The sequence below is a fragment of the Vespa crabro genome, chromosome 19 (assembly GCF_910589235.1).
Source record: "Vespa crabro chromosome 19, iyVesCrab1.2, whole genome shotgun sequence".
In the NCBI taxonomy this organism is placed as follows: Eukaryota; Metazoa; Arthropoda; class Insecta; order Hymenoptera; family Vespidae; genus Vespa; species Vespa crabro.
This window is the reverse complement of record NC_060973.1, coordinates 2,234,765-2,262,425: the sequence shown is the minus strand read 5'-3', so window position 1 is coordinate 2,262,425 and position 27,661 is coordinate 2,234,765. Positions and strand designations below refer to the sequence as shown.

Sequence of the window (27,661 nt, the reverse complement as noted above, 5' to 3'; positions counted from 1 at the left end):
GAGAGAGAGAGAGAGAGAGAGAGAGAAAGAGATAAAGGAGGAAGTATAAGAGATGAAAGATGATCGTTGATCTATACATATTTAAAGCAAATCATTCTAATGTATTCGTTGGCGATCATCATAATGTGATATAATCTGCCGTATGGACCACTTACCAGATCTCCACATAACGCACCATAATCCAGATAATAGGATAACAAGCGATGCATTTGCCAGTAACCAGGACAAATTTCAGCAAATATGTTCCATGTAACCAACCAGTAACACACGATTTCCTTTGATAGGTTGCTCGATATTGAGAATTTTTCATTGATCAATACAAAGCTATAATACTCTTGATCGATAAATCATGAATCACCGTATAAACACCATTCCTCAGATCTATAAAAGAAAGCGAAACATTATTAATTTAATTAAAGATTAATTCTTAACTGATATGTATTACAATTTTCCGGTGAAACGGAAATAAAAAAAAAAAAAAAAAAAAAAAAAAAAAAAAAAAAAAAAAAAAAGAAGAAAAAAAGAAAAAAAAAGAATTAAAAAAAATAAATTAAAACGTAGTACTGCTGTTAATTTAAATATAAAATTCTTGCTAATATACATATACATACATATGTATCTAATATGAATTTAATCAAAGATTTCAAACGAACGAACGCCCGGATATCCGGATATAATATATATATATATATATATTAAACAATCTTTCAAAGATTTTAAATGAAGTCAAAAAAAAGAAAAAAATGGAGAATAATTTCATACGATTCAATGAACAAACGTACGACATTCGACTAAGTATTGTACAAGTGCTTCTCGTCCAGGCGAAGGGATGACATACAATAAGAAAAGAATGTGAGTAGAAAGGATGAGGGAGGTTAGTGATAAAGAAGAAAAGAGAACAGAAGAGAACAGAAGAGAACAGAATAGAGGAGAAAAGGGAGGTAGAGGTAGAAGGGAGGATGAGTTCATAGGTAATGGAATTCCATAGTTTCGTGACGGGAGTGAATCAAAGCGACCGTGAAGCCACTCGTTGACATGACAATTGCACCAATCATCAATGCATGAATCACGGGCAATCCACTTTGGGATCTTTCCCCTCAACTCATCCCTCTATCTCTATCCATCTCTATCTCTACTTCTCTGCCTCTCTATCTCCACCACCTCCCCCCTTCTCTCTCTCACTCTCTCTCACGTTAACGTCGTGCCTCGTTACGCGTCGAAGTTGCGTTGTGGAAAGTTTGATATCGATCTCTTGTTCCGATCTACACGCTTGTGTGAGCAACTTAAACGTAAATCTATCTCTATCTGTCTCTCTCTCCTCCTCTCTTTCTCACTCATATCCTTTCTAACTCTTAATATATACGTGTATATATGTGCGTGAGCGTATATATATATATATATATATATATATATATATATATATATATATATATATATATACGATCAAAAGTTTTGCACAAACACGATATGGTTTTCGGGACACGGAATTACCCTCATCGATAATGCCGTAAAAGTTATACTCGCACGGGACGCGGAACTTCCAGCCCGGAGAATTCGGGATTCAATGGAATACGATCCTTTCATGGATGCTATGCATCTTTAAAATTTGATTCCATCGATGCATTTGGTAGGACGAAAAAGAAGAGTGGGAGAAGTAGGAGGAGAAGGAGAAGGAGGTGGAGATGGAGGTGGTCCATGGCTGGGATCGTTTCATACTGAATTTTAATACGTGCTTCATCGACCGTACTTTCCTACGCATGCACACACACACACACACACATACACGTACACGTACACGTACATACAAACGTACACGTACACACATACTCATAATGTATATATATATATGTATGTATGTATGTATGTATGTATGTATATATGTATGTATACACACATAGGTGACATTTATAAGCTCGAACGTGAGAAAATCATTTACGTGAAATCTGTGATAAACGAGGTAGGATAAAGAATCGATTACATGGGAGCCTAATATCGATGAGTTTCGAACGTTTCTTCAAAAGCGTATCGTAACCCGTCACGAACCTTGACAAAATCGATTCTAATGAAATTCCACGAGTGGTACTGAGACTGCTATATATATATATATATATATATATATATATATGGGCAAATGTATGTACGCATGTATATACATATGTATATATAAATGTGGATGTGAGTGTGCACGTGTATGTGTGTGTGTGTGTGTATGTGCGTGCATGTATGTCACTCACGTGATCGAATCGAAGTGATCGATAAGCCAACCGCGTTGACATGGTAATTGCATCCGAAATTGAGCGAATTAGGAATCGAATCGCAGTCCACTCGAATACTCTTAATCATCTTCGATGATCCTATCGAAAGAAGATAATAAAATATATAATATCTTAGGATATATACATATATATATATATATATTCATAATTGTTATCATTATCATTAATTATTTTGAAATTATATAATATTACTTGGTCTATTTATCAACAACAATTATTTATTATAACATAACTTGATTGCCATGGCTTTTCAATTATTATTCAAATTAACTTAATTTCAATTCCTTTTATTTATTTATTTATTTATTTATTTATTTATTTATTTATTTATGTTATTTTTCTTTTTTCTATTCATTTCTAAATTCCACAAAATATAATATATGAACATATTTACGAACATATAATAAAGAAGACTAACGTCTCGGCAATCAACGTGTTAATTGTTTATCTGATAAAATTGTAATGAGATTAGTACTATTAATGTCAATTGTGAGAAATCATGGTTTTGGAATTAACAGATTTAGAGAGAGGATGAGAGAGAGAGAGAGAGAGAGAAAGAGAAATGTTGTGTAAAGCATTAAGTCAAACGCACTGGAGTATGTCTTTTGGAATCCGAAGCGAGTTTCCTTCCCAACGGATAAGATTTAGTCTCGACCTCAAGATCGTACCATCTTCTCTCAGAATCTTCCAATCCTATCCATTGCATCTACGACAATCTAAAGGAACACGCATTGCATTGGAAACGTGCGATATCTAGTCTCTCTCCTCTCTCTCTCTCTCTCTCTCTCTCTCTCTCTCTCTCTCTCTCTCTCTCTCTCTCTCTCTCTCTCTCTCTCTCTATGTATCTATCTATTTATCTATCTATCTATCTATCTATCTATCTATCTCTATCTCTCTTTTACTTTTATTCCCTCGTAAAAATCACTTCACACGGTAGAAGACATTATCAACTGGAAATAATCCTTCCTGTATACGATTTAATCTGATTTCGAAATGTACACATATAAAATTCAATTTTCAAAAAATGAAACGCAAATTGGTTATTTACGTTAGATAAATATAACAAATTAATAAACGTTAATATGTTAATCGATCGATTTAAAAGTCCGATATGATTGATTTACGATTGATTTACGACGATTTACGATTGATTATTTAACTTTAATGTAAATAATCGTTTTCTATATTATTGATAATATCCAATCGCAAAATGATATATTTAATTTTTTAAGTTTTATTTATTTCTAAATTTGATTTTATATCGGTCGTTTAGAAAAAGCTTACATAAATTTTCAAATCCGGACGATTCTCGTTCCATTATTTAATCAACTTACTAAATATAGTTAGAATGTACGTGAAAGATAAATTTTCGAATAACAGGAACGGATTCAGTCGTGCGATACGAAATCGCCGCAATGGTAAGATCTTGATGACGATGGGTCGAGAGTCGAGAGTAAATAAGAACGAACGTTGTGCGCATAGAATTCCTATGGGATACACGGGATACGAAATCAGAGAAATGTAGCGTAGCGAGGAAGTGGATACGTTGCATCGTAGACTAGACTACTACGACTCTTCGAATGATCTGTCGTCTGTTTTAGGAATGACGTTCTTCTCAATTTTTTTGCTAAAGCTTTCAAACCAAGCCAGTTCCGTTTCTATACTCTCTCTCTCTCTCTCTCTCTCTCTCTCTCTCTCTCTCTCTTTTGTTTTTATTTCTTTCGATAGTAGATACATAAAAATATTACTTTTCTGTTCATATCCTTTGCTTTTCAATCGAAAAGAAAATTGCAGCAAAGATAAAGATCGATGCACATTGTCTTTACATTTGATTGATATGTAATTCGGAAAAAGTATGATAACAGATTTTACAAGATTATTCGTCATTTAGATCATTCGAATATCAAGAGAAAGAAGAAGAAGAAGAAAAAAAAGAGGAAGAAGAAGAAGAAGAAGAAGAAGAAAAAGAAAATTCTCCGATCACTTCAGAAAATCATTAAGATCGTGAACTTCCTGATCCAACGTAAACACAATTAATTTTCTCGAAGATGCATCAAGTATATTTTCTGTGTGTGTGTGTGTGTGTGTGTGTGTGTGGTTAATACACATATATAAAGAACGAGAGAAAAATCTCTGATAGAAAAATTGCAATAAGATATAAACTTGATCGTTGATCGAATAACATTTTTCAAAAGTCTTAAAGTTATGAAACATTGCTGAATGAAAACCATTAACAAGATCAAAAGCGTCAAAGAAGATGCATCGTTTGCCATATTTGTCGGATAATAAGAAAATTCATAATTTAATTTCAACTTGGTTTTACTACTAGCAAACTTTCTTACAAAGCTTAACCTACCGCCCTAACTCTCTTCTTCCCTCTTCCATTCTCTCTCTCTCTCTCTCTCTCTCTCTCTGTCTCTTTCTCCCGCCTGTCCTCTTAACCCCTCTCAATTTGGCCTCTCTCACCAAACTTACAAACATTAAAGATCTAGCATCATCCTTCGAGCAGGTACTACGGTACGCTTCCTCGATTTTATCCGATAAGCATTCCAAGTTTATTTTCTCTACCTTAAAAACGTACAGAAAGGTGGCCCTTATTTCTTTCTTTTTTTTTTTTCTTTCTCTCTTTCTCTCTCTCTCTCTCTCTCTCTCTCTCTCTTTCTTTCTCTCCCTTCTTCTTCTTCTTTTTTTTCTTCTTTTTTCCTTTTTCTTTTTCTTTTTCTTTTCTTTTTATGAAGCAAATAAAAATTCTTCTACGTCGTTACTAAGGCAAATATTGAAGTTTCACGGGAAGGAAAAACGTAGATATAAGAGTAGAGTATTACGATGTACAACAAGGAAAGAACGTAGGGTAATAACAAATAGGACAAGTTTGTCAACCCTTTTCCTATTGAAAAAGTAGAACGACACCTCAAAGGATGTTTTTCTGCGATCTAAGAGTATTTACTGTCCACCTGGGCGATCTTTAAAATAGAAGAAGAACAAACGATTTTATTCGACGTGAACGTTTCAACATTCTGATAGAAAAATCCTTAAATATATTTATTCTAACGCTTATTACTTTTTTCTTTCTTTCTTATTTTTTTTTTTATTTTTTTGTTTTTTTGTTTTTTCTTTTATTCTTTTCTTAAGATAGACGAGGACAATCGTCTGAACATTGTCTTTGAAAATATTTGAAATTCTCTTAGATTTACGAATATTCTTTAATCCTTACAAAAAATGTTAATTCAAATTAAAAGCGAAAGTTAATAACTTTTTTCAAATAAAATTAACGGGATCAAGTATCGTTAATAATATCGATGAATTTGAGCCATAAGATGATTGATTTTTCAAAAAAAAAAAAAAAAAAAAAAAAAAAGAAAAAAGAAAAAAAACAAACAAAACAAAAAACAAAAGAGAGAAAGAAAGAAAGAAAAAAATGGGAAAAACCAAATACCATTGCGTTAGTATTTAATTCAATTTTACAGCAACTGCCTATGCTATGGGTTTGACGAGTATACTTCGTAGTTTTTTATATATATATATATATATGTATGCATTTTTAAAATATACCTTATAGAATCAACGGGTTAATACATCATCGATTTAGAATTAGTTTCAACGAAAGAGTACGCGAAACGATTTGAAAAGTCACGGATTGAAATTCTTGAACGAACAAATAGTGGAAAATTTCAGTCGATGCAAAAGAAAAACAAGAGATTAACGGAGGAAGAGTAGAAGTTAAAAAAGAGGAAAAGGATGAGGATGAGGAGGAGGAGGAGGAGGAGGAGAGGGAAAGTAATACTCGCGCTGAGAGAAAGAAAGAGTGAGAGATCAATTAAAAGGCAGGTGCAGTGATCCGAGTTGCGGCGTTTTAATTAATTTCTCTAGCTTTTGAAAAAGTACCTCGAGAAGAGGGAATCCCTATTAGACTGTAAGATCCAATCGAACGATTCCCAAAATTCTATTGGTAGGAGTATTCCTATTCCATATAGAACAGGAAAGAGATGGAGATAGGGAATAAGAGAGAAAGAGAAAGAGAGAGAAAGAGAGAGAGAGAGAGAGAAGAAGGTGAAAGGTCCTTACGAGAGGAACGGAATAGTTACTTTGACTGATGCGTTGAGCCACGACAAAGGATATCTTGGTCTGAGAACGTGAAGTAGTTTCAGTGAAGAAAAAGGAAAATGCCTTCGAAGCAATCAAGGTTCGGGACCAAAGAGCAGAACCTGACTAACTCATTTAGCCGAAGCAGCCGGGACACTTAATGAAGACAGTGGCGAGAAGACAGTAGGAGCCACTCGCCGCTGATGTTCTTGAAGAAGAAGAAGAAGAAGAAGAAGAAGATGACGACAACGACGACGACGAAGAAGAAGAAGAAGAAGAAGAAGTAATATCGATTTCGCCTTTCGATTCAAGAATAGTTCAAAGTAGACGCGGAGACTATGCTTACTACCTTTCCTCTACAATAGAACGTTACACTCCTTGGACCTAGATAAAAGCGAAAGCGTGTTGAGTCTAAGAGTTTCAGGTGAAAAAGAAAAGGTAGATAGGAAGGAAGGAACGGTGGGAGGGAGGGTAGAGCGGGGACGGGGGGCGGGTGGAAGAGGATGGGCCGTATGGTAGAGGTACCATCGAAAGAAGAAAAGAGTTCTCTTTCTAAAAGAGAGAGAGAGAGAGAGAGAGTATAGAAAAAAAACCTGCTTCTCCCTGCAAATAAAAAAAAAAAAAATAAAAAAAAAACAAAGAAAAAAAAACAAAGAAAAGAAAAAGAATAAAGAAAAAAGAAAAGGAAAGAAAAGAAAGATAGAGAGGGTATGAGAGTGAAAATGAAAGAAAATTTTTGTTCACAATCTACGATCGCCTATTCATTCAGATGATCAAAGAACAAAAGCGTCTGTGTATAAGACCGTATCTACTTAAAATTATATATATATAAATGTACATATCTATGTACGTATTCGAAGTTTCCAAAAAAAAAAAAAAAAAAAAAAAAAAAAAAAAAAAAAAAAAAAAAAATGGAAACAAGAAAAATAAAGAATAGTGTAATAATTAAAAAAGAAAAAAAAAAGAAAAGGAGGAAAGGAGACAAGAAAATAAAAGAGGGCGAGAAGTAAAGCGCGACCGCAACGAGAGGACACTTTTTTTCTCTTAGCACGCTGATACGAAAAGCCTTATCGGATGGCACTGGAGTCGGCACATACTTCAGACCGACAGTACGCTGACTGTGGACGATACTCGCAGATGGTCGCGACGATAAGTGACCCTCGTTGCAAGACCAGGCTCTTACTTCTACAGAAAGAAAGAAAAAGAGAATGAGAAAGAGAGAGAAAGAGAGAGGGATCCTAGCTAAGTAAGAGAAAGAAAGAAAGAAAGAAAGATGAAGAGAGAAGTAACGAAAGTAGCGAGAAACGGTGAAGAAGAAAAGAGTGGGAGTGATGGGAGGAAAGAGAGAAAGACGAGAGCGGGACCCCGATGTTTCCGTGCGAATGGAAACGGGCATGCAATAGAAAAGGCCAGGGCTCTCCAATTTGCTGAGAGCTCTCCATCTCCCAAGCCCTTCTTGTTCTCTCTCTTTCTCTCTCTCTCTCTCTCTCTCTCTCTCTCTCTCTCTCTCTCTCTATCTGTCTTTATCTATCTATCTATCTATCTATCTTTCTCTTTCTCTCTCTCTCTCTCTTTCTCTCTCTCTCTCTCTTCCTTACTACCCTGCTTTTTCTTTCTCTCTCTTTCCATCTATAAGGTATTTCTGTCCTTTTCTCCGTTTTCCAATCCTTCCACCTCGTCTTGCATCTTTTTCTCTCTTTATCTCTCTCTCTCTCTCTCTCTCTCTCTCTCGATATTCCCCTCAACCCCTTCATCTTACCATCACAGTTTCTGTTTTCCGTGCATTCGCACTTCCTCCCTTCGCCTATCTTATTACGTTTGTTTTCCTTCGTTCTTTTAGTCCACGACCCCCTCTCTCTCACACACACACACACACACACACACACACACACTCATTCTCCTCTTACCACTTCTCGACGAATTCCATTCTTTTTCCATTTTTTTTCCCCACGTACCTCTTTCGCTCTCTATTTTTCTTAGTTTCTTAGTTTCTCTGTTTGGCTTAAATTTTCACAAACACGAATGCGCTCGACCACTAATGGCAACGTTCGTTCTTGAATTAGGCATCCAAGGCAACCAGCTATTCCTCAGCATATGTTTCACCTAAAACCGGAATACGATTCTTAAGATAAGATCTAGCACTGATGATGACATGTTCTACTAAGAGGAACTAGAGCGGAATGGAAAATAAATTAGATGCGAGATGCATAACTTGTAGATTACGTTCCAAACGTAGTCGACGTGTTAATATGCTTTCCTGGGACACGTCAACGTGAAATTATTGAATATTTCTATAGAGCGCGAGTAAAATTGATCAACATTCAATTAAGATCCTTTTCCTTTTTGTCTATGATCCCATATCTGGAATTGGATTCGTTTGTAATAATTGTGTAATTAATTTTATTTCTATCTTCCCTTTTTATACTCATCTTTTTTTCTAAAGAGAAAATAAATTATAAAAAATATCAAATGAATATACTAATTGAATAATTCAATAATTTATATAAAATAAACAATTTAAAATATCAAAAAGTCAATATAAATAATATTCAAAATGAAACAAAGATACAAATAAAAATTGTAACAAAGATACAATTAAATTTGAAAATAAATTCGTGTACATATCTATTACTTCTTTACCTCTTTCTAAATTCTTTCTAGTTCTTGGAAAACGTCTTTGTGTCTTCGATCTATCTCGCTCCCTTTCATCTCCTGAGCAAATCAAAATGTGTGTACGTGTGTACTCTCGAATCTATATAGGTTGGTGAGACGATAGAGGAAAGAGAAGAATTTCCGATAACGTGGTGTAGAACCTAGAGGATCTTGTCCTTCTTGCACGAAAAGGATCCAGGAAATTGATCCAGCTATGGAGATAACACCGTCGTCGTCGTCTTCATCGTCGTCGTCTTCGTTGTCGTCGTTTTCGTCTTCGACGTCGTCGTCTTCGTCGTCGTTGTCGTCGTCGTCGCGGTGAAAACTCTCAGACAGCTGTCAACCTTAGGCAGTCTTACCATCAGAGATCTTGTTTGTATGTAGATACACGAAACGTCTTACCAGTTTCCTCGTTCCATGTACGACACCAATCTGCCAGTTTCGTTACTTCCTATATCTCACTTTACAAAATTTGTATCACCTTTAAAATAGACACCGAATATATGGATCGCGTTGATAAGATTACTGATAACGTATCGTAACATTTCTATATAAAGAATGATCCTTTTAAGTAAGACCACCTAAATATCTCTTTGGCTTATTCTGATGCAAAAAACAATTTTTTTTATATCTTCGACTTTTTGCCGAAAAAATAAAAAAAAGGTGACCCATCAGTCGTCATCGTCGTCGTCGTCGTCGTCGTCGTCGTCGTCGTCGGTCCTATTTTGTCGTTTTCATTGTCGTTGTTCCTATTCTCATTGGATCATTTAGGTAGAACTTTTTAATTTACTTAAAAGATCCACCCTGTATATGATTTGAGTGATCGTGAAAGTGATCGAATTGTTTAAGTCACATATTAATCGTTTCGAAATATTTTAAATGTAATTGATCTTAAAAGATAATTCTTTTATGTTATTTAAAAATTTTTTTTTTAAATAACGTGTGAGACAAGATATATGTCTTTTTAATATTTCAAATGACTTTAGATCACTATCACGATCAATAGCTCTCATATGTAATTGGATGTATCTTATTAAGAGAAATATGAGAACGTCTTGTGTACTCACTTTATAATGGATTAATTTAAGAGCAAATAAATCAAGCTCCATGAGTTTGAAAGAGTTTGCTTAAAGTTTATAATTCTCATAATTTATTTCAACGATGAATAAATCACCATTGCTGTTGAAAATTTCTGGAGAATCCGTAAAGGCTTCAATACATAGATGATAAAGTTTTGAATATAATCGAACATCCGTTAAAAGAAATCCTAAGAAAAAAAAAGTAATTTAGTTTAAATAAAGAATCAAAAATAATCTCATGTATACTCGTAATAACAAAAATATTTCTCAAATACATTTCTATATATTTTTAAAATATACATTTTTTCTATGTTAACATATACATATGTTAACATAGAAAAAAAAAAAAGAAAGAAAGAAAGAAAGAAAGAAAGAAAAAATTCTCTGATATCGTATATGATAGTAAAAATATATAGAGACGTATATTTCAAAGAAAGAGAATCAAAAAGAGTCGTACTGAATATAAGAAGAGGAAGAAAACGAAAGGAGACGTATCGTTCGAAGGAAAATCTTCGCCAGTTTATAGCTTGTTTTATAGACTTCCTGAGTATCGATCCAACACAATGACGACGATCGGGATGTTACGATCGATGTATCGATCGTTACTATGAAACCAGATTGCAACGATGACGACGACGACGACGACGACGACGACGACGACGACGACGACGACGATGATGACGACGACTGTTTCATAAAATCCTAGCATCGTGAGTATGTATGGCGCGTATGACAAGAGCCATTGTAATCCATATGTGCCTATTGTATGGCATACGTGCGATGAGCACAGCGGAAGAAGCGAGATATGAGAGACACGTTAAAGAAAAAAGGGCCTGGAAATCGTGCGACTATATGATGTAAAAAAATATATATACTTTATATAGCGTGCATGTGTATGTATATGTATGTATCTGTCTGTGTCTATATATATATATATATATATATATGTATGTTATATAGATACCTGGTATCATAGACACATATACACATATCTACGCACGTATCAACGCTTTGAGAAATTCAATATTTCACCTTGCACTGCTATCAAGTGAGATCCGTGCGTTGAAAATTTTCTCAGGGAAATCGTCGCTTTTCACCATTATGTTCATTCCTTTTTCGCAAGAAGCAACTGATCTACTTTACGAATCTATATATTTATACTTGCATGCATATAGGTGTATATATATATATATATATATATATATATATATATATGCATGGATATATATATATATATGTATGTATTTTTTTTCAGATCATTCATCTTGTTATGCATTTTTATCATTTATCAATCCTACGCATATAAAAATGTTCAATGTTAGATAAACAATATTATATAAATATTATGTAAATAATATTGAAATATTTTTAATGAAATTTATTAAGCGAATAAATGAACCTGGAAAAGGTTTATGATGAAAGAAAATTAGATGAGCCATTGAAATATATGAAAGGAAGAGAAAAAGAGTCATCTTTATGTTGGTAAGATGAACATAAAATTTTTACGATGAGTATTTTGATAACTAAGTTTAAGTATATAAGTATATAGATATAAAAAAAAAAAAAATATATATATATATATAGGGTAGTTACATAAAAATAAAACGATTATTAAAGCAAGGGATAGTGAGAAGAGCTCGAAATAGTGATTGTACGGAAAGGTGGAGATAAAAATTTCGCGGCACGCTCTTATACGTCGACAGACTCTTTCTCTCTCTTTCTCTCTCTCTCTCTCTTTCTTTCCCTCTATCTCTCTTTCTCACTCTTAGCCCTCGGTGGAAAGACTTGAATTATTCAAACAGGTTTTTCCGCGATGTCTGCGTTTTTCGCGGTCGCCTTCTATCCTGTCGAGTTTTCTAAGAAAGAATGAAATTTTTACATCGAATCTAGCACGTTATAGACGAGTCGTGCATACTTTGACCTCGATACTACCTCCAATGAATTTTCAGGAAATAATAATTTTTCTTCTCTTTCTCTCTCTCTCTCTCTCTCGCTCTGTCTCTCTCTGTCCCTTAGAAAACTTCTTTTTCTCATTTCTTCCCTTCTATTTTCTTCTCATCTGTCAATAAAGATAATCTGTTTTTTATAGTTACCTATATAAAAAAAAAAAAAAAGGAAAAAGAAAAGAGAAAGATATTTTTCTATTGGAGAATATAATTAATCAAGGTATACTATCGAAACTATCTAATGTAATCACGTAATTAATGAAGCCTACGAAATGAACCGATTCGACGTTGCATAAAGCCTTAATATTTGCATGAAAAATGATGCCACTTTATCGATAGAAGTTTCGGACTTTCGTTCGGAAGTTTACTCATCTACTTACATAAATTTATTGTCTGTCACCGTCTCAAGAGAAAGAGAGAAAGAGAGAGAGAGAGAGAGAGAGAGAGAGAGAGAGAGAGAGAGAGAGAAAGAGAAGGAGGGAGAGATATAGGAAAAGAAAAAGAAAGAGAAAGAAAGAAGAATGGATATACATATATGTATATATATGTAAAATAAACAAAAGGTGAATGAGAGTAAGGAAGAAAAGTAGTATCTACCCATCACCATAGTGAAAAAATTCTTTTGCTACGATTACTCGATTTATCATAGCGTAATAAAACTTGTATATTTTTATTTCATGGAGCCAACCACGATACACTTATGGTATATATATATATATTTATATATATATATATATATATATATATATATATATATATAGCTGTATCATACGATTCCCTAAGGATTTCTTCTCGCCTCGTATACTACAGAAAAAGAGAATAAGGTGTGAAAAGTACGAGAGTCGAGTAAAAAATACAAATAAGATAGAATTCTAACATTGATCATACTACAATGCAAAGATATATATATATATATATATATATATATATATATATATATATGTACAGAGAGAGAGAGAGAGATAGAGAGAGAGAGAGAGAGAGAGAGAGAGAGAGAGAGAAATAAACATGATCATTACTATAGTAGAATAAAATCTATTTCATGAACGTTAACAAAATACTTTTAGTTGTATTTATTATAAGACGCATTAAATGCAAATTGAAACCTTACTTTTTATGAGATTACATTTTAAAACATTACTCTGTCAGAAACAATATATAAAAAAAAGAAAAAAAAAGAAAAGAAGAAAAAAAGAAAGAAATACAAAAAACAGTCTAATATATTCGCCTAAACCAAAGTCAGAAAATAGAAAAGTTAAATATAAAAAAAAAAAAAGAAAAAATACAAGCGCACAAGAATGAAAAAAAAAAAAAATAAAGAATAAGAATAAATAAGAATATAAGAAATAAGAATAATCAATAAGAATGATCAATTGAAACAGACTTATTCTTTTATAGTCGCACAATGATTGTTGCCCTTATGATCTTTGAAAAATATAAAATCCTATTTTGAAAATACTTACGATGTTCTATACAAATGTCGAAATGACATTAGAGTAACAATAAAAAGTTATAAAAGATGAAAGAAAACGAAAACTGATCGATTTCGTGTTATAATTTTAGTTAGGTAAGGATCTCCTATCGGGGATGTAAATGTTAACCTTAGATCCTGAAACAAGGAATGCGGATAAGCGTACGATAGATAAGTAGATAGATCATGGATCTAGGTTGGCTGGCAGATCACATACGTGAATACCTTGTATGGTCTTGGCTATACGATAGCATAGTGTGTATTAGTACCGGTAATTCCAGCATGATGCACCGGACGTGGATCACGCTGGAAGATAGATGACATTGTTTCCTGCATCCCCGGGGAGACGCCGGATGACGCACGGAGCTTTGAGAAATAAGGGATGAGGAGAAGAAGAATGGAATGAGAAGAACGGAACGAGAGATGTCCCGATAAATAATCCATCGCTCTGGTTCATCTCCTGACACAATCCTGAAATTAAAGTATAGTACTTTTATTAGAATTTCGTAGGATCGTTATCATCGAGATCGTCCGTAATGATTTTTTTTTTTTTTTTTTTTTTTTTTAAATAACAATCTCTCTACAGTGGAATCATGTTCGCGGCGGCATCGATAATGACGATGATCAGGAACGGTTGGTTCACTGACGAAAACAAGAAAGAAAAGAAAAGAAAAAAAAAAAAGAAAATAAAGGAAAGAAAAAGAATCCCTCGCTTAAATCATTAGCCAGTGAGGAAACAATGCCTAGCATGTTTCCGGACTCGTTTAGTCGACGGAAACGACGCTGAACGAAATTCACCGAGAGAGTACCAACGAACACATTCATCCTCTCGATAATTCTCGGGAATTCCGCCATCTCTTATTTTTCTCTGCGTGATCTCGACACAGTAGGATGAGAGAAAGAGGAAACGCTAAGGAGGGGAACACGATATGGTAGAAGGAGAATGAGAGAAAAGGGAGATGAAGGGTGAAGCGAGAAGTACGAGGGTGAACCGAGGGTTGAAAACGCCTAACATAAATCTCCTACCTGCTTCGAGGTCGCGTGAAATAAATCCAAACGTTTTGGTGGCAGCATACCGCGATTTTATTTTCTCCTTCGTGAGCTTTTCTTCTTGAAATATTATATTGCACCGGACGGACGTTTAATGTGGGCTAAAATCGCGGCCATTTTTCCTTTTTTTTTTTTTTTTTTTTTTTTTTTATATATATATATATATTACTTCGATATAACCGAAATTGATGACTTACGTAGTAAATACTAAAATTATTTTTAATGGTATCTATTTATTGACTGATCGAAAAGTTATAAAAATTATTTCTTCAAATTGTTAAATATAATTTTATACTAATAAATTTTCCATGAAAATTAATAAATTTAATCAATTTTCGACAAAAGAGAAAGAAAGAGAGATTAATGATCTTTTCTTCTTTAAATATTACATTACATATGAATGAACGTTTAACTTAAATGAGAGTCATTATTTTGGAAATTGTATAATCGATGATTAACGTAGTAGATACTACTAAAACTATTATTAATTGTAATCTACTTATCGGCTGATCAAAAGGTTAAAGGAATTATTTTTTGACATCGTTAAATAATATCGTATATCAATAAATCTTCAAAGGAAACGAGTAAATACATTTATCGACGATAAATTTATCGATAAGCAAAAGAGATAATGAAAGAACGATCTTTTCCATCGTGACCATTTACGAAACGGAAAGGATCGTAACCGAAGGTAAAGCACGAAATGCGGTAGATTCTATACGCAGGCGTGGTATACATTCTGCATCGGATAATTTGCACGCTTCGCGAAGCGGAATACTCGATTTCGAATTTGCTCGTAACAACCTTGAGAGCGATAGAAAATAACGATGAAAAAAATGGTGAAAGTACTGTAAAACCTATCTCCCGATACCCTTTTGTATCTATAACTTGAACGATCAATAAATAGAAATTATTACCAACCAAATTTCCTTCTACCATTCGTTGTAATATTCTATAGTTCCACTACAATGAACAAACCTCGTAATATTATACAAAATTAAATTATATTATTCGTATGACAGTAGGAGGCACTTTAATGTATGCATTGTTTGTCATAATAGCTATGAATTATTACAAATTCTTTGTTCTCGATAATACGTTATTTTTTAATACTGTTATATATTGTTCGATTGTTTATGATATAGATATATATTCGTAATAATTGTCGAATATTTCATTAATAGCAACCACATACTAACTTAAATCAAAATATAAAATAATACGACGAATGTTCGTTCGGTCAAATCACAAAGAATTTATGGGGTTATATACAACAACAAAAAAAGAAAAAAAGGCAAAAAAATAGAAAAAAGAAAAAACTATAAAACGAATTAAATATCGCATTGTTAACGTACTTACTTTCTATGTAGGCACATTGTTATATGCGTTGTAGATAATTTTCAAAAACATCGAAATGTATGATATTAAAAAGAAACTAATCTGAAAATCTTGTAGAACTTGAAGAAAGAGATAGCACTTAATCCGCCAATTGCGCAAAATAGTTCTTTAGGACTGTTACAAGAAATAAACCTTTAGCGACATCTATAGTTTAAACATATTCGTTCGGTCGGTAAAATCAAATGTTTGTTAAAGATATCATCTTCGCCAGAGGGCCAGAGTTTCCTGTTTCTTTTAGTCCATGATAAATATCCGGTACGTTTCTTCCCTATGTGCTTCTGTAATTATTTATAAAAATATCTGTAATTAATGAAAAAAATAGATAAATAATAATGAGATTTTGTTTGATGTTAAGTTAACGTGCAATTTCAAATTTTATTTAATAACATTTTGCAAAAGATCTTTCGATCTCGATAGATTCGAAATACGTACACGTTACGAGTGTTTGTGTGTGTCTTTGATATATAACATAAAAAAAACATGTGAAATAATAATTTGATCTTCTATCATAAAATAATATTTTTATAGATTTCATTTTGTCTCTTTATTGTTACAAAAAAAAAAAAAAATAATACATTAATTTCATACATAGTAGAATCTTCAAAAAACTCAATCTAACGAGTTTCAACCAAAAAAAAAAAAAAAGTTTATACTTGTGTAAATCTTCAATATATATATAATATATAAATAAAATTTATATCACTCTGTGTATTTTCTTTATTGTGATATATTTTTCACAGAAATGGCGGACACAGTTGCAACTCCAAAATCTAAAACAAAGGCACCAAAGAAGCCAATAGAAAAGGCTTCAGAACCTGTACCTTTGAAAAAGAGGCCTTTTAAGAGACATGGACGTCTTTATGCAAAAGCTATTTTTACTGGTTACAAGCGTGGTCTTCGTAATCAACACGAACATACTGCCCTTTTAAAGGTTGAAGGCGCTAGAACAAAAAGTGATTCCGATTTCTATATTGGAAAGAAATGTGTTTATGTATACAAAGTGAGTGTAGCGATATAAGAATATTATAATCTGATCAATAAGGATATGTAGCTATGAATATTTATTTTTCCAGGCCAAGAATAGGACACCTGTTCCTGGAAAGACAACAAAAAAGACAAAAGTAAGAGCTATTTGGGGTAAAGTAACACGTCCTCATGGTACTAGTGGTTCAGTTCGTGCTAAGTTTAAGAGAAATTTACCAGCCAAAGCTATGGGTCACCGCATTAGGATTGTAAGTATATATTTCTTAAAAATATAAATTATAGATCCTAAATTTCTTAATAGATATACACATTTTTCTTTCATTCTATTTACAGATGCTGTATCCTAGCCGAATATAAGTTCATACATAAATAAATAAATAAATAAATAAATAAATACCAATTTGGTTTATAACTTTGTAATATTATTTATATTTTCCTTCCTAATAAATAAATCTATCTTATTTGAGAAATTATAATTAAAATTTCGCGATACACGTGTTAGAATTGTACGAACGAAAATATTCTAAAACTTAACCTTCAATTTGTCTTACATTATAACATAGTAAATAATTTCTCATTATAAATGAATTTTAATTCGTATCGAAGAGAAATTATTTTCAATTTCTTTTTTCTCTATTTCTTTTATTGTTATATAAAAATCTAATAAGAATTAGAAAGAACGAGTAAAATATCGATTAAATGTGTCAATAGGGAAGCCATTTTGTTACTACACATACAAGTTTTGAATAAGTCGCACGAAGTTTCGGAGTATAAAAGTACCTGCTAATTTTCTACAAAACACTGTGCTCTTTTTATTTAACGATCTCCTCGTCATTTCTCGTGTAATAAAGTGATTAAGAGTGAAGAAAAATTTGTATAAATTACCTTTAGTGGAGGAAAAATTAATGTTTTCCTCGTGCGAATGATACGATGTTGTGTTTACTTTTTTGAATAGATCGGTCGAAAGGTTAAAACAAAAAAAAAAAAGAAAAGATGTTTTGCTGTCTGAGAAATTGTTTTGATGGTATTGGATTCACGACAACCCAAATTCCAAAGAGAGAACCAAATCCGATTAGTTTGGATACTACTCATATGGGTAACCGTCATTTTTTCGCAGAGAAATCTTTCAAGTAAATCTGATCACTTGTAGAAAATGTATCTACGTATTTATTAATCTTTTCTTTGACATCTGTCAAAATAGTATGTATTATATTTAAATTTTAATATTACGTTTGAAGTATGTCGTCTATAAGATATTTTATCAATAATAAATATCAAAGCAATTGAGATTATAAAAAAAAAATATATATATACATAAAAAAAAAAAAAAAAAAAAAAAAAAAAAAAGAAAAGAAAATAACAATGAATATTGATTTGGAGTATCATCACAATTGTATTAAGTGTGACTCCTGTAAGAAGATTATTACAAAGGAATATGTTTTCTCAATTTCATTATTATCCTGATACAGTTACATGATTTGAATTCTCAGGGCATGAAGTAGTTATAGTCAGAAAAGGTTTAAGAGTTTGCGGACGTGGTGGTGCCTTAACAAATGCACCTCTTGCCCAAAGCAAGAGTTATTTTGAAGTTAAAGTACAACAGAGTGGAATATGGGCCATTGGATTAGCTAACAAATCTACAAATCTTAATACCGCAATCGGAGGAAGTGACAGTGAAAGTTGGGCTCTTAATTCCGATGGCATTTTAAGACATAATCAACAAGAATTGCATAAGATTCAAAATCCTGTTCAAGAAGGAGATATTGTTGTAAGAATTATAAATTATATTATTTGTAAAGAACGATAGTACAAAAATAATCTGTAATCTTTTAGGGAGTCTCCTATGATCATGTAGAATTAAATTTTTATGTAAATGGAAAATCTTTGGAAGCCCCAATTATTGGTATCAAAGGAACCATTTACCCTGTGCTTTATGGTCTGTTTCAATTCTATCTTTATAAAATTTTACAATGGTTAATATTATTATTTTATATTATAAAATTTATATTGTGAAAAAATTTTCAGTTGACGACGGAGCTATACTAGATTTAATTCTGGATAATTTTACTCATCCTCCACCAATGGGTTTTGAAAAAATAATGGTAGAACAATCATTACTCTAGCAACACACACAATGTGAATAATGTTGAAATGGCTAATTATCAGACAGTTTTAAATTGTTCATTCAAAATAAATTTTGTCTATTCTAAATGCGAACAAATGTTGCTATAATTATATATAATTCTATTTGCAGTTAAAGATTATATATAATAACATGAATAAGAAATCTTTATTATAATGTAATATATATATATGTGTGTGTGTGTATATATATATATATATATATATATATATATATATATATATATATATATAAAATTTAATTAGCAACTGCAAAATAAACATTTTGTCTAATACTTACAGTTTTCTTTTTTTTATCTCGCGAGTATATTAATAGTTTAATAATTGTATTATAAGTAAATCTATACAATTTGTTGAGACCTTCTTAGTTTTATTAAAATTAAAAAGTTTACAACATTCATTTTAGAGACAAAGTCAGCAGTATACTTAAACTTGGTATACATATATTCCATATTTATTACTGTTACTAAACTTCCAATTTGGTTGTATAGCAACAGAGAGTTTAATAAATCATAATAACAATATATATGTATGCCTCATGTATATATGTAATCGTACAATAATAGATTGATCATTAATTATTATTAATGATGTTTTATTTACTGCACACACGAAATTATTTACATATGTATGTGTATCATGTTTACACGCGTCTTTACGTATAATTATTGATTTGTAATGAAGTAACGATATGATGCTATTTACACTGACATTATTAATAAAATACCAACATCTTAGGCCTATTCTTATTTGCTTTAATGGGCTAGTGTCATGGCTTTCTTCATTGATAATAAATTCATAACATATTTAGATACCAAAAATTTAAAACATTAAAGCTAATTTTTGATCGAAACTAATATATTGAGTATATATGCGTATCTTTATATATAATTACATAAATATTAAAAATAATTAACAATCCAGAGTAATGCACAAAAGATTTTAACCTTAATTGGTATTCTTAACATAGTATACTAAATCTTGTTACAATTACAAAGAAATGTAAGACATTAGTCGAAAGGCAATTAATAAAATATTACATTTCCCAAAATTGAGGAAACTAATAAAATTTGTCATTAATTTTTTCATTCTAATATTATGTGACACAATCATTGAATGTTATAATTATCCCAAACATCGATAAGAAATAACTTTGTTTATACACAGTAATATAGAATTAATTATTTGTATTATAATGGGATAAATTCTTCGATGCATTTAGATATTAAATGCAACCTTGCATTAAATTTGTTTTCTGCTTACTGTACATATAATGAGCATTTATTGTGTCACATGTAAAAGGTTGTTTTTATGATTGTGCTGCAAGCATTTTAAATTCTTGCAAAACATAGTTAATCTTTGGTCCTTAACATTATTTTTATGCAAATTACATATTTATGTATTTCTATAAATTATTATGTATTTTAGTAGGTCATTCGATTGAAAACAATGTGCTTTTGTAATAACTTAAGTCAGAGCTATATACAGAGTTATATCTAGCTAAATTAAAATTGATATTAATGAAATCTAAATTTAAAAAAAGAAATAAAAAAAAAACCAAGAAATCGTTGTATGTCACTCAACCTTTCTTACTCATGTGTGACTCTGTATATGACTCATATTATGAAAAAATCATATTGTAAAATACACTTCACACAAATTTACAATTCATTATTGTTGATGGCAACTATTATCTCTAGCTATGCTTGATTTAATTCCATTAAACATTAATTTATGTATTTTTTATAGACATATTTATAATGTGTAAAATAGCAATTTCATGGCACTGGTTTTCTAGTATTTTTTTTTTTTTTTATTTTATTTTATTTCATTTTCTTTTTTTTTTCCTTTTTTTTTTTTATTATAGGAATATTGTGTTCATTCGAGAGACCAACATTAATATATCCAAGAGAGCCCTTGCAACCTATGCCTTAATGATATATAAAATATTTGCTAAAAAGGTATAAGATATATTACATTTAATTTATGACTGGATGATATGAAATATTTATAATGGTAACCCAGCGAATTGTATTGCACATAATTCTCATTAGGCAGTAATTATTAATAATTAATTAAATTTAACACGATTTTCATTTTATTTTGAGTGACCAATATATCTATAATTTCATTTCATTAAATTATTTAAAAGTTACGCATATTATATATTAAGTAATTCTACCAGACTGCACTCATTGTTTTGGACGCCATTTGATCGTTTTATCAGAAATACTACATGCTAAATCAAATTGCTATTTTATTATAATTATATAATTAAATATTTACTATTCAATATCATGATAATTATCAGATGTATGGCCTCTGTCACTAATTTCTTTCATAAAAATCTTATCACTTAAAAACTATGTAAACTGTTTATAATAAACCTAATACCATTTCCTTTACAATGCAAATAATCCAATTACAAAGTATATATATATATATATATATATATATATCTTTTGATATATTTACAAAAGTAATTTATAATCTATATATGATTTATTAAAAAGCTCTACTACCAATTAAAATTATTATTATGCCTAAAATTGATAAAATGTTATACAATTTTTAATATAATTTATTACACTATTCATGAATCTAAAGAGAAATAAAACATAATGATTTGAGATCTTTCTTTTGTTCTCAGGACCAAGGGTTATATGTTTATACGATATAATATCAAATGTTTTTGTTTCCACATAGACCTGTGTGTATTATAATATTGTAATAATTACAAGTAATTGATAAATAATTATTTTGGAATAATAATAATAGTTCGAAATATATACTTAATAACTAGATGTCACAACCCTAAGCCAAAAGCTAAATTGTTTGAAATATAAAAATGTACTTACATAAATTCTGCACTAATTAAAAATACATCATAAGTATTACTCACTTATATGAGAGTTTTCCTTATAAATGTATTTAAACTGAGAGACAATTTATTTTAAACTTTTATATCTAATCGAGTCTAATTATTTGCAGTCATATCCTAATACCATATTTAAAAAGATGTAACATTTGTATTTTTTTACTTACAAAAAGATATACACTTAATGATATTTTTAGATAAATGTATTAGACAAGTGTGAAACTGATAAAAATAAAATAGAACTTTATCATTTTATGATTGAAGAAATTGATTTTTCTTAGTATTGAAACTACATTTTAAAGTGCACATATATAAAGATATAAAGATTTTATCACAATGAAATAGAACTTCTATTTCTAATTTTTTTTTGTACAAATCCCTTGAATCCTGTTGAACGCATAAAATGTTTAAATTCTACATGTGTATCTATTATAAAAATTTGTTTTACCAAATATAGATGCAATCCCATTCATGAATTCATATTCACATATAGAAGAAAAATCAGTACTTTTATAGTTGTTTCTCAGCATTATAAGCAAAGTTATATTAGCCATATACATATATGGAAGAGCTTTCACAGAGTGTTTGCAAATGTTTTAAGAATATATAAAGTTTGTTTGTTTATTTGTTTTTATAATTATCTGACTTCTATTCTTATATGAAACCACTGAAAAAGTACCAAGGATAATACCAAGGTTCTTGGAGCTCTCTTTGGTCTTGTCCAAGTAAAATTCTACAACACTTTTGGTAAAATTCACGCAACAAATGCGCCTGATAACTATATGTATATAAAGCATTCTGTTCCAAGGGCATTTCCCTGAGATACTCAGATCCAGTGCAACCGCTGTATTTATTCGCAAATGCGAAGCATCGATAATGTTTATCAATATACTCACATATTACTCGTTATCTGTTGTATCTTCAATAACAGAGTCCCAATTAAATTCTGTGGCACTTTGTCTAGAGGGTAATTCTCCAAGATGTTGAAATCGTTGCACAAAATAAGGATCACGATCTTTGAGTCTTCTAAATCTTTGAAATGCAAGTTTCTTTGCAAAATCATATAGTTCCAGATCCAATTTATTAAGTCTACGTACTGCGTCTAATTGTTCTGGGTTAAGAGTGGCCATAGTAGCTGCACTAAGAGTGGCATTATGCTGTTCGAAGGCAACAGCAAATCTCATTCCAAACGTTTCTTCAAATGAATACTGGCCCACCTAATATTTTTAATAATTATTTATTAATCTTAACTTTAACATAAAACATTACTTAATATAATATTAACGGTTTTGTAATTAAAACCTTTTTTTTTTTTATATTATATTAAAAACTATGACATAAAAGCATGAAAAATTATTACTTGGTAATAAAAATAAACCTGCAAGCAAGAGAAAGATTTTTAAGGCAACAAGCACACAGAATACACTTATGGCTCACACATGTTAAAGATAAACAGAGAAACATAAATATTTACTTTAAGTCTACCTAAACTTTAAGCCCATGAATTCAACTATATAATGATAGAAATATATATAAGGAAAAATATATATAAGATTTTTTGATATTAAGAAATATTACATGCATAAATTTAAATATTCATATGAACAATGAAACAATAAAGTAAATTATATTTTATACAATTAATACAGCTAGCAAATGAAAAATTGATAGAAGATTCGAAAAATTCAAATGAAATATAAAACTTATAAATTATTGTTATTTAAACTGTTACATTATTATAGTATCATTATAAATATATCAAAAGAATAATTTAGACAAATCAATATTATGTTAATGCTGTTAATATCATGCTTTTATGCAAATTTTATATTTTAACTTTCTAATTCTTACTTTTTGGTACTCAGTCAACATGAAGAAAGGCATAAATTGTAAATTATGTTTGGCACTAGCCAACATAAGACGATCCTTGTCCAAGCTGCTAAGCGTAGAGTTGTAACAACCAACTATTGACAAATCAGCCAACATTCTTGTTTGACGATTGCTTGCCAAATTATATGGGCACTCCATAAACTATACAAACAATAATTTTGATTTATCAAAGAGCTATAACCTTATTTTTTATCATAACATAAAAAGTTAAACAACATACCAGCATTATTAAAATTTTCTATTTGTTTTATTTTAGAGCATAAAATATTCATACGTAATGACTCATTCCGTTATTCAATTATTTAGAAGACCTTGAATTCATGAACATGATAATAGGTCACTTAACAAGTATTGTATTTATGCAAAATAATAAAGTGGAAAAATAACAGATAAGAAGTGTGTTGTAAAAGTATGTTTCTAAAACGTTATAGCTTTTTTCAAGTATGAAATATTAGTAGTTGGTTTTTTTTTTTCTTGTAACAAATAATTGAATATTATGAGCAGAATATATACTTTTAGTTTTTTAATATTACTATTTAATATATTAATATCACCTGTTCTAAACTAACTCCTTGCCAACTAGGTCCATTATAACACTGTGGTATATTAGCTTGAGTTCCTCCACACCAATGACGTGCACCTCTCCATGTTGCACCTCTTTGCACATGTCGAAATTCAGACAAATAACGTGCAACAGGATCCCTTATAATAGTTATGTAAAAATATCTACGTTTAATTCCTTCCCCTTCAATTTTGTTCAACTCAGAATCAACGCAACTAGTTAATTCAGTCCAGTCAGCATGTAACCCACACTTCCAACCAGTAGAATACCGAGAAAAAAGCCAATTTTCATTGCGATTTGGACGGAAACAAAGGCAGCGCTTACGTCTTCTCTGACATGAACATGGTCTCTGGAGATCCAGATCTCTTACTAGATGTTTACCAAACAATGTTCCCCCTTTAACAGAAAGCCATTAGCAATACAAATTAGCTATAAAATATATCAATGTTTTTTTTATAGCAACATAAATATTATACTTATATGTATTAATACGTATATTTAATCCTTTTTTTTAATAGGAAAAAAAAAAAAAAAAAATAAGGGAAGAAAGACTGTAGATAATCAAGGGAAGACATAAGCCTATAGCATACTAAACAACTTCAACATCTTTGTTGAATTATTCTCTTTCTTTCTAAGATAGAACCTGCAGGTTTGAGGATGCCTAATGAATAATGCATAGGTGTAACTACACAATGGTCAGAAGGGAAGTTTCCATGGTTTTATTATGTGCTATTGCATTGCTTTGGCCTTTAGCCAAAGAGATCTATGGTTAAGCTCTAAAATATAACTTAACGTAGAACCTATGATAGATACAATAATAAGAGAATCTATTTCAAAGAAATATTGGCTAAGAATAAGATAGATAAAATAAATGAGCACATTTGCAAGTTTGCATAAGATAAGTATACACAGTGTTATCAATTCTGACAGAAGGTTTACCTGTCTTTTGAATATGCAGGAAAACCATGACGTCATGAGCATTGATGTCAAATTGAAAAGTATCATTGGCAAAGACATCATCATAGCCAAGGCTTCCTTGTATACTTTGAAGCTTAAAGGCAGGATGTACAGAAAAGAGACCATTCTTGTCAATCTCGATGGAGACAGAAGACAAGGCAGCTGCGGGTGCTCCAAGAGAGAGACCCTCTGAAATTCTCGCGGAGTCCTTGATGTCCTGTCGATTAGTCAGGGCACACACGTGATCCGGACAAAAGTAACCAAGATATACGATCCCGGTTAAAGCGAGAAAGAGACATATCCCTACGACGCTCCGTAATCTACTTCGTCGTGTCCGTGACTCCATCGTCCCGGACTTATCGAAAAAATCATCCGGTACGAGGATCGTCAGATCGCTAACGCCTTCTTCGCTTAATCGTCTGCCCATTATTTCGACCCATCTTTTTTTACTGCAACACCAGCAGTAGGACGCTCCGCGCGCCGACACGGACCGACCAAAACTACATCCACGCACCGAGTATCGGCCATGACAGATGGCTCCGATCTTCTATCCCCACTACGTACTATCCGCGCGCGCTTTTCTTTTCTTTTCTTTTTCTTTTTTTTCTCTCTCTCTCTCTCTCTCTCTCTCACTCTCTTTCTTTCTTTTATTTACTTCGCTTCCTTGACCATTCGCCTATGCTCCCTTTCTATACATTCGAGAGGAGTGGTATATTTATACGTGAAATCTCTTTGCTTTTTCTTTTTCATCTTTTTTTCTTTCTCTTTCCACTTCTCCTTCTCCTTCCCCTTCTCCTTCACCCTCTTCGTTACTTATCTCGATACACGATCTGCTGCCTCTGCTCCTTCATCCAACGACGTAACTCATAACGGAACCTTTATGAACGTTTCTTATACCTTTTTCAAAATTTTCTTTTTTCTTCACTTCCCTATTTATTCGAATATAACATTTTAAATAGGACCAATTTTCAATTAGTAAGAAAACATTTATTTTTGCATATCTTCAAATTTAACAATGTTAAATTTGAATGTACACATATATACCATTCCAATTTCTATATTGTATGTATGTCGTATTTGATCGTTCCTCTGTTGTATCTGTCGTAATACGTTTTAAACGGAACACTTTGTGAACTCCAAGAGTATTCAATTAATATACAATAAAATGTCATGAATTAAATGAATAAGATTGTTTCTTCTTAATGTACGACATTGAACTATATTCAATTAACGATTATAATCGAAATGTTTCATTATCAATCATTTAATTAACGATTAAATTAATTAATTATTTCATTATTATTTCGATTAATGATTATTATTCGACATTTAAATGTGTATACATCTATGATATAGATCGTCAATGATTCATGACATATATACGAAAAGGTTAATCAATGATATACATGTCTATGGAATAATTCGTCAATGTTGACGAAACTTTTTCATTATGTAATTATATGTATAACTAAAGTAATTAATATAATCGTTAATTGAATGAAATATTGTCTAACATAAATTATATATATATATATATATATATATATATATATAATTTTATTAATCCCTTTCTTATTATATAAGCCAATGGATTCGAGATCAACGTTGATACGTTTTATTAACATAAATTATTTGTTCTTCCTTATATTTTTTCTCTTTCTGTTTTTATCAGCCTCTTTCTTTTTTTTTCATTATATCTCTACGTATGTAGACGATGGTTTTTAGGTCGATAATTAATTAATCGTAAAAAAAACCTACTGCGAAGGATCGTAGCTAACGTCGTAGTTCTATAATTACGTAAGTCCTTTGAAAACGATGCTTTTATAGTCTTATCTTGAAATAGCATACGCATATTCACGTTTACATATCATATACATGGATAAACTAATAAATGGTGTATATGTGTGTGTATATGTGTATCATGTATATATGTATATATATATACACACACACACACACTGTACACACGTCTTTCCTTTATCTGATCTCATCTTAGGATCTGGCCTCATTATCTATTAATTATCTATCAAAATCTAATTTGGAATACAGATTAACCTTATTCGTGATTAAAATTAGATCTACGGTGTTGTTATTAATATCGTCTTATCTTCGGAAAACAAAATGTTTCATGGATAACAAAGATGACGATTCATTTTTTTTTTTATAAATAACTTTTAAAATAGAAACATTATATTGATAAAACGTACAAATATTTTGAAGATTGTTTAAATGATTAAGTAAGGTGGCAGAGAGAGAGAGAAAGAGAGAGAGAAAGAGAGAGAGAGAGAGAGAG

The 27,661-nt window shown here is 31.1% G+C and overlaps 3 protein-coding genes and 1 long non-coding RNA gene across 18 annotated transcripts in view; 2 read left to right on the top strand and 2 right to left on the bottom strand.

Annotated features, from left to right (window-relative positions):
• LOC124430658 overlaps positions 1 to 16,071 on the bottom strand; it is a 36,848-nt gene extending 20,777 nt beyond the window's left edge. Inside the window, exons 1-9 of one of the 15 annotated variants that reach the window (XR_006943826.1) lie at positions 15,917 to 16,071; positions 13,500 to 13,978; positions 10,548 to 11,384; positions 10,079 to 10,278; positions 9,414 to 9,492; positions 9,000 to 9,355; positions 8,315 to 8,796; positions 2,235 to 2,354; positions 156 to 381 (exon numbers count right to left, since the gene is read on the bottom strand). This is a non-coding gene — a long non-coding RNA (uncharacterized LOC124430658). Of the gene's footprint in view, positions 1 to 155; positions 382 to 2,234; positions 2,355 to 8,314; positions 8,797 to 8,999; positions 10,279 to 10,547; positions 11,385 to 13,499; positions 13,979 to 14,533 lie in introns of all 15 variants that reach the window. The other 14 variants (XR_006943818.1, XR_006943822.1, XR_006943819.1 and 11 more) reach the window with 14 other exon arrangements.
• A 99-nt stretch (positions 16,072 to 16,170) lies between these two features.
• On the top strand, positions 16,171 to 17,351 carry LOC124430657 (60S ribosomal protein L35a). The gene is made up of 4 exons (XM_046977568.1): positions 16,171 to 16,210; positions 16,696 to 16,955; positions 17,029 to 17,187; positions 17,273 to 17,351. The coding sequence occupies exons 2-4, from the start codon at positions 16,698 to 16,700 to the stop codon at positions 17,294 to 17,296; spliced, it is 441 nt and encodes a 146-aa protein (XP_046833524.1). The 5' UTR covers positions 16,171 to 16,210; positions 16,696 to 16,697; the 3' UTR covers positions 17,297 to 17,351.
• A 306-nt stretch (positions 17,352 to 17,657) lies between these two features.
• Positions 17,658 to 19,186, top strand: LOC124430656 (SPRY domain-containing protein 7). The gene is made up of 4 exons (XM_046977566.1): positions 17,658 to 18,035; positions 18,430 to 18,707; positions 18,773 to 18,875; positions 18,965 to 19,186. The coding sequence occupies exons 1-4, from the start codon at positions 17,933 to 17,935 to the stop codon at positions 19,060 to 19,062; spliced, it is 582 nt and encodes a 193-aa protein (XP_046833522.1). The 5' UTR covers positions 17,658 to 17,932; the 3' UTR covers positions 19,063 to 19,186.
• Positions 19,187 to 22,566: 3,380 nt separating this feature from the next.
• Positions 22,567 to 26,115, bottom strand: LOC124430736 (heparan-sulfate 6-O-sulfotransferase 1). The gene is made up of 4 exons (XM_046977722.1): positions 25,351 to 26,115; positions 24,404 to 24,807; positions 23,811 to 23,990; positions 22,567 to 23,176 (listed from the first exon to the last, which is right to left on the bottom strand). The coding sequence occupies exons 1-4, from the start codon at positions 25,793 to 25,795 to the stop codon at positions 22,859 to 22,861; spliced, it is 1,347 nt and encodes a 448-aa protein (XP_046833678.1). The 5' UTR covers positions 25,796 to 26,115; the 3' UTR covers positions 22,567 to 22,858.
• Between the last annotated feature and the right edge of the window lie 1,546 nt (positions 26,116 to 27,661).

Bases quoted from the DNA above. Each gene is read 5' to 3' on its own strand.
- LOC124430657 (XM_046977568.1), top strand. From the start codon at position 16,698: ATGGCGGACACAGTTGCAACTCCAAAATCTAAAACAAAGGCACCAAAG. The intron at 16,956-17,028 runs GTGAGTGTAGCG...TTATTTTTCCAG, and splicing joins AATGTGTTTATGTATACAAA to GCCAAGAATAGGACACCTGT. The intron at 17,188-17,272 runs GTAAGTATATAT...TTCTATTTACAG, and splicing joins TGGGTCACCGCATTAGGATT to ATGCTGTATCCTAGCCGAAT.
- LOC124430656 (XM_046977566.1), top strand. From the start codon at position 17,933: ATGTTTTGCTGTCTGAGAAATTGTTTTGATGGTATTGGATTCACGACA. The intron at 18,708-18,772 runs GTAAGAATTATA...GTAATCTTTTAG, and splicing joins TTCAAGAAGGAGATATTGTT to GGAGTCTCCTATGATCATGT. The intron at 18,876-18,964 runs GTCTGTTTCAAT...AAAAATTTTCAG, and splicing joins CATTTACCCTGTGCTTTATG to TTGACGACGGAGCTATACTA.
- LOC124430736 (XM_046977722.1), bottom strand. From the start codon at position 25,795: ATGGGCAGACGATTAAGCGAAGAAGGCGTTAGCGATCTGACGATCCTC. The intron at 24,808-25,350 runs GTAAACCTTCTG...TTTCTGTTAAAG, and splicing joins CCTGCATATTCAAAAGACAG to GGGGAACATTGTTTGGTAAA. The intron at 23,177-23,810 runs GTAAGAATTAGA...TAAAAATATTAG, and splicing joins TGTTGACTGAGTACCAAAAA to GTGGGCCAGTATTCATTTGA.